Source organism: Rhagoletis pomonella, unplaced genomic scaffold (genome assembly GCF_013731165.1).
Source record: "Rhagoletis pomonella isolate Grant_MI unplaced genomic scaffold, Rhpom_1.0 Rhpom_scaffold_00003, whole genome shotgun sequence".
In the NCBI taxonomy this organism is placed as follows: Eukaryota; Metazoa; Arthropoda; class Insecta; order Diptera; family Tephritidae; genus Rhagoletis; species Rhagoletis pomonella.
In genome coordinates this window covers 2,431,175-2,438,256 of record NW_023458557.1, presented here as the reverse complement: position 1 = coordinate 2,438,256, position 7,082 = coordinate 2,431,175, and the positions used below count along the sequence as shown (strand labels likewise).

Genomic DNA, 7,082 nt, shown 5'->3' with positions numbered 1-7,082 from the left:
GTAAAAACACGATGCGAAAAACCAAACGCAAAACGCAGCTGGAAAACGATAAACATTTGAAGAAATAGTGCAGAAATGATCCAGAACTTGCAAAACATGTTTCGTTTCCACAAATATAAAGCGAACACTATTAAATTGAAGAAACAGTCCATGTCAAAAAAACCTCGGAGGAAAACTGTGTTTTAAATTAGCATATTTTGAACGAATTCGGAAAGTCTAAGGTGGAAAAGGAACCAACCTTCCTATAAGGAAACAATTATAGAAAAGGAATTTTCTTACACTGTATTCATGTCTCCGCCAGCAATTTGTGACGACGTCATTTAAAAGCAGCTAAGGAGAACGACGACACTATTTATTAGATGGCACATTCAAGCCAATGTGCTAAAATGCGGGTATAAACAATTATTGATTATTTAATATCGGAATCGAGATCAAGTAAGTTAATTGATTGGTTTGCACACACTTTTGAAACACAAATTATATGATTTTTTACTGCAGTTGTTGCCAAAACACAGTAGAAATCTTCCAATAACTTACAAATATAACGAATTTGTGATTTTAGAAACCATCTGGGACCTATTACATGTCATCACTGCCGCGGCGTAGCGTGACGTGGTGTGGCGCGCCGGTTCGCACCAGGTGTACACACAGCAATAATGCAGGAGCTGGAGTAGAACTTGCTCTTTAGCCGTTTATTTCTAAAAGAAGTACAAATAGTAAAAGGAAAAAATACATATTTCGACACTTACCCCAGTTTTCGCTCCCGCTTGCAACGCGTGGTCCAATAAAATTTAAGCAAAATGGTTCCGTTTGGCGAAAAGTTACGATTTTATACTTCAAAATATAACGGAGCAAGCGGACAGCGAAGCAAAGCGAGATGAAAACAGGGTTGCACATAAATTACATGTATTCACATTAAACAAATTTCATATCTTGACATAGAACATACTAGGCAATAACATCGATTCATCATAAACGCTAAAACACTGAACTAATCATCCACATCCCCGCCCCCGTGAATCGAGCCAGTTTCACAAACAGCTACGTCCAGTTTCGCCAGCTTGGATGCAGGACGCCTGACTATTCCGGTAGAGGTTAACACATCTGCCCGACGAACCTGCCCATCCTTACCGGGGAAGACTCTTTCTATCCGACCGCGCCGCCACTCTTTTCTAGGCTGCCTCATATCACAAATAAATACAAGATCTCCTTCCTCCAGTGGCGTTGTGGGCAAACACCACTTCACCCGACGTGTCAGCGTTGGTAGATATTCTTCCACCCATCGTTTCCAAAACCGATCTCGCATCTGCCTAGCTATGCGCCACTGTTTCCGTAGTAAACAAAACTTCTCGGGAGGATCGGTGCAACTTGGCGTTTGTGCTGTGTTCGCGCTACCCAACAGGAAATGGTTCGGCGTCAGGGGTTCTTCTTGATCTGGCGCCACAGGCAAATGAGTGAGCGGACGCGAATTTACTATATTTTCTGCCTCAACCAGCAAGCTGTTAAATGTATGTTCCTTTGGGCTTATCTCTTTCATCGTATGGTTCAGCACCTTCTTCACACATTGCACCATCCGTTCCCAAACTCCTCCTTCAGAGGGATTCTCCGGGCAATTAAAAACCCACTCAACGCCTTTGTTTGACAATTCGCTTTGCAATGCGCAGCAGTCAAGCACATCAGACACCCGCCTCAACTCACCAGCCACGCCAACGAAATTCTTGCCGTTATCCGACCGAATCCTCTTTGGCACACCTCTTCGATTCATGAAGTTCCTGATCGCTATAATACATGCATCGGTTGAAAGATCATACGCAAGCTCCAAATGTATGGCCCTTGTGGTTAGGCACGTAAATAGTGCTACCCATCGCTTTTCTGTTCGCCGTCCTATGGTCACGTTTACCGGGCCAAAGTAATCAAGTCCAGTATATGTGAATGGCCGCGCATAAGGTGTCGCACGGTCTTCTGGCAACAGCCCCATCTTCGGCGTAACAGGTCGCGCCTTTCTTATCCTGCATATATTACAGCTACTGACGATACCGCGTAAACAGTTCCTTAAATTGGGAATCCAGTACTTCCGCCGTATTATGCTTATTGTGGCCTCTGTATTTTGGTGCATCATTCTACTATGTTGATGAGCTACTAGAAGCTTAGTGAATGCATGTAAGGGTGGTAAAATAATTGGGCGCTTCGTCTCATATGGCAGCCAGCCGATCGCGTCCAGACGACCACAGGCACGCAGAGTTCCTTCATCGTCAATGTACGGCGTGAGTGTGTACAAAGGGCTATCCTTTCGCACGGCGAGTCCCTTTCCCAGTCTGTTCATTTCAGTACCAAATTGTTCCCGCTGAACGTGTCGACACAGTAGGCGTTCAGCTGAGTCAATCTCCACAGCAGTTAATCCGTAATCTGTCGCAATAGTTGTCCTTCTTTTCTTTGGCTTGCAGTTGTTTATGAACCGAATTACCCAGGCGATTACTCTACAAACTGTGTTGAACGCTGAAAATCTGTCAAAGTTTATTAACGATTGTTTAGTTATTATAAGTGCGTATTTTGGGCGAAGCTCTTCCTGGTCGCTAGAAAGGTCAGAGGTTACGTTATCAGTTGGCCAAAACTGCTCGCTTGAATATAAAAATGCAGGTCCTGTAAACCAGCGGGAAGATGGACTTAAATTCACGTCTCGGTTTACTCTCGTCGCCTCGTCCGCAATATTATGCTTTGTTGGCACCCATCTCCAATCCGACGGCTTCGAAACATTGAGGATTTCGGCTATTCTATGTGCTACAAACGGCTTATAGCGGCAATGCTTACTCGATATCCACTTGAGCACCGTTCTCGAGTCACTCCAAATGATGTAACGATCGAAGCGTACAGTATGTTCCCCCGCTATGGTTGTCATCATTCGCGACCCCAGCAATGCGGCTTGTAATTCTAAACGCGGAATGGTTAGCAGCTTAAGGGGTGCGCTTCTTGTCTTGGCCAGTACTAAGGAAACCTCTACATCGCCGGCTGAATTCTCCGCTCTCCAGTACGCTACTGCTCCAAATGCATCTTCACTGGCATCGACAAATATGTGTAATTGCAGGCACTCCGGCATTCCCATCCGGAAATAATGGCGCGGTACTTGACAATCCCCAACGTTGAGCAGCTGCTTCCGAAAGTGATTCCACATTGCGTTTATTTCTCCCGTAACTGGCTCGTCCCAACCTAAGTTTCGTTTCCACATTTCGCGCATCATCAACTTGGCTGTTATTGTGAAATGACACAGGAATCCCAGCGGGTCGAATATAGACATGATGATACTCAATAATATTCGTTTTGTGGGTACTCGCTCACCTCTCATAATGGACGCATCGACATTGTGAAACTCTAAGCGGTAGGTGAAGTGATCACTTGACGGATGCCACAGCATTCCCAAAACTTTCCCGATGTCCATACTTTCCTTAGACTTAAATGGCAACATAGACGTCTCTCCGGCCAAAGCAGTAACGACTTCCGGAGCATTCGATCTGAACTTTCGCAACTGGAAACCTGCGTCGTTGTGGATATCCTTCACTTGCTGCGATATCCTTATGGCTTCTGAGGCGGAAGGGAAGCTATCAACATAATCGTCGACGTAATGATAATCGGTGATGGCTCGAATTGCCCGTGGATGGTAGCCGCTATGTTCCAAGGCATTTGTCACTTTAACATAATGGGCTGAGCATGGGGAGCACGCTGCTCCAAAGGTCATCACCGTCATTTCGTAAACGTCGGGTGGATCCTGGCTTGCGTAATTTCGCCACAGAAATCTCTGGGCATATCGATCTTCTGGCCGGATCACCACCTGGTGGAACATCTCCTGAATATCTGCACACACGGCTATGGCATCCTGTCGAAAATGAAATAAAATAGATAACAACGGTCGATATTCTTGAGGCCCTTTCAGAAGTTGGGAGTTCAATGATACTCCATGTGACATTGCTGCGGCATCGAACACAAGTCTGAACTTGTCCGGTTTGTGTGGGTTCGCTACCGCAAAATGAGGAAGATACCATGTCCTTGGATTGCTTTCGAGGACTTCGTGAGGCTGCAACTTACGCGCATAGTTTTTCTTGACGTAGCTATCTATGTTGTCCCGGTAAGCTTTAGCGAACTCCTGGTCCCGGGCGATTCTCTTTTCGATGTTTATCAAACGTTTTAGCGCCATGTTGTAGCTTTCAGGCAGATCGACGACGTCGTTCTTCCACAATAAGCCGGTTTGATAACAATGAAGTATCTTGACCGTTGTTGCCTCAAGGATTCGTTTAGCTCGTACATCATCTGCACTCTCAGAGGGTGGCGCAGCTCTCACTCCGAAAGATTCCGTGCTGAAATAATCCTCTATCATGTCACGCATTTGATGGTCTGATGTACTGAGGTGAAGACACGACGGCTTCCTTAGTGGCATGTTATACGAAGGTCCAAACACGACACAACCCAAGTCCGTGAATGCAGCGTACGGCCCGTTTTGATTTACTACCAGTGGCTTGGTAGGCAATCCCAGGTGGCAGTGGTCTAGTCCGATGAGAAGTTTGGGAATGGCGTTTTCGTAAGGCTGCAAGGGCATCTTCCCTTTAAAACTAGTGGCGTTGCATATATCCCTTCTACTAAGGCTTTGTGAAGGAAGGTTCAAATCGGCGACACCGTGTACGTTACGAAGTAAATGGCGCTTCTTCATACCCAGACCGCTGACGCAAAGATTAACGATAGCCACCATTTCACTAACTGCTTTACCTCCGAACCACTGGATCTCCACCCGGCTTGGTTTAGCCTTTAACCCTAGTTCCTGCACAAGTGAATCGTCCATCATCGTGATCGATGAACCCTCATCCAAGAGCGCATACGTGTCAATGCGTTTATTTGGGCCGTACAGTGTCACAGGGACTATCCGAAACAACAAATTTCCATGAGTGTGAGCGGAGCAGTTGAGAACGGAACTGTTGGCAGATCGTGTCCCGGCGGCAGCAGTAGACGGGACCAGAGCACCTACCTCACCATCATGCAGCAAATGATTGTGATACCGAGGGCACCCTTCAACTGGGCAGACTTTACGGCGGCGGCAATTACGAGTTGCATGTCCAGGTTGAAGACAACTGAAACACAGACGTAGACGTTTTACCGTTTTCCATCGTTCAGATACGGTAGCTTCAAGTAGGCGGCGGCACCCTGAAACCCTATGTTCGTTTTGGCATAAGACGCATTTTAAAACGCGTTGGTCCCCCGCAGCGTATAACACTGCCCGACGCTTCGGCTCTCGACCTTCGTGATCTTGAACCATTTGCGCAAAACTTGCGACCTCAGATAACCAATTGCTAAAATTAACAATAGTAGGATGTGGGTGAATCGAAGCGGAATATTTTGCCCAGTCTAACCGTTTACTAAAGGGCAATTTTGCAATTAATTCCTCTAACAATGTCGGATTCGTTAAATGCTTGTCTTCCCCTATTGACTGCAAAAACACGGTTAGATTTTTCGTAATCGTAGCAAACGAAATGAGTTTATAGATACCGGCTTCTGAAATACAGGGAACATCGCGTACCGCCTTAAGTTGGCTACGAACTAGCTGTTCAGGACGACCGAACCTACAACACAACTGCTCTATAATCGCACCGACATTATTTGGATGTATCAACAAAGACTTGACCGCTTCTCTTGCCTCGCCCTTGAGGCATTTATTTAAACGTTGATTATTTTCGAAATTTGTGTAGTTGTAAGCAGCACTTGACTCAATATATGACGCGTAATATATAGGCCATTCCTCTGGCTGCCCGGAAAATTGTGGCAAATCCAGCATCTTTCGTGGTAACTGCAAATGATTAAATGATACTGCAGGACTCGACGACGTAGCTGACGAACCATGAAGTTGCGTGGCGGCAGGCCCAGAGGTGACGGCTAGTACATCGTTGTGCTGTTCTGCTGGCGACCATGCTGATGGACCGTAGTTTGCTGCGGCAGCCCACGGAACCGGCTGTCTAACATGCGAAGTAATGGGTGGATTAACGATAGGTTGTGACTGGAATATAGTTGGTAGGATCGCACGATTGTACGACGAATTCGTAACAGTAGTGTTTGGCGGCTCATTGAATGGCCCGTTACATGTCATAGCACCACTATGTATTACAGAATTAATGCTAAACGGCACGGCTGTAGCTGACGGAGCCCCTGATGTCCCGGTAAACATAACGGCACAATTTTGAGGTACACTTTGGCAGCGATTATTTGCACTTGTATTTGTAAACGTTGGCTGTGGCGGTGCTGCAGTTGGCAACGTCAACTGCGGTAAAACTGTATTTAAACGTTGGCGCTCGCCTTCTGCAATTTTAGTTTGTGCATCTTGTAATTGAACTTCTAACCTAGAAATTTGCTGTTGCATGGACAAAAGTAAGTTCATATTACATATATCGCTGGGAGAAGCCCCTGACGACATGGTGGTTGGCGCGGCAAAGTTAACCGAGGTGGCGTTGGCGATACCAACGTTGGCAGAGGCGTTGGTGACGTCGGCGCTGACAGAGGCATTGGGGATTTGGGCGCTGGCATAGGCGGTGCTGATTGGGGCGACGTTGGCAGGTGCGACACTGATTGGGGTGGTGCTGGCACACACGACCTTCCCCGGATCAGTTTTAGCAAAGGCACTATTATTTGTTGTATAAATGTCGCTTACCTGATGGGCAGGGCTGACTATATTGTTAATGGTAGTAGTTGGTGCTGACATAGCGGTGGTAACGGTTGTTTCAACGGCGGTGGAGGCAGCGACGGTGGCAGTGGCGGCGACGGTGGCAGTGCCGGCGGCGGTGGCAGTGGTGGCGACGGTGGCAACACAAGTGGTCCGCGTTGGAGCGCTAAGTTGCACTGCCTTGGAAGGTGCTCTACTTGTTACCTGAGCGCTCTTTGGTTTCGCTGCAAATATGGTATTTGGTGCGGGCACAGGTTTGGCACTTAGTTCTGTAACCTTTGTTGTAGTTTGGATGGCTGGCGTTGAATTTTCTGGCTGTAATCGAGGGCTACGACGTACCGGCGAACGTAGCATTTCTTAATAAATTGCAAAGAAATGAATCGGCGGGCGT

At 46.8% G+C, this 7,082-nt stretch overlaps 1 protein-coding gene across 1 annotated transcript; it reads right to left on the bottom strand.

The window, feature by feature from the left end:
• Positions 1 to 4,396: 4,396 nt before the first annotated feature.
• LOC118734986 lies at positions 4,397 to 7,060 on the bottom strand. The gene is made up of 2 exons (XM_036464579.1): positions 4,512 to 7,060; positions 4,397 to 4,477 (listed from the first exon to the last, which is right to left on the bottom strand). Exons 1-2 carry the CDS (start codon positions 7,043 to 7,045, stop codon positions 4,417 to 4,419), a joined length of 2,595 nt encoding a protein of 864 aa, XP_036320472.1. The 5' UTR covers positions 7,046 to 7,060; the 3' UTR covers positions 4,397 to 4,416.
• Between the last annotated feature and the right edge of the window lie 22 nt (positions 7,061 to 7,082).

Excerpts from the sequence above, each read along its gene's own strand:
- LOC118734986 (XM_036464579.1), bottom strand. The coding sequence starts at position 7,045 with ATGCTACGTTCGCCGGTACGTCGTAGCCCTCGATTACAGCCAGAAAAT. Across the intron at positions 4,478-4,511 it reads CACTGCCACCTGGGATTGCC|TACGCTGCATTCACGGACTT; the intron begins TACCAAGCCACT and ends CAAAACGGGCCG.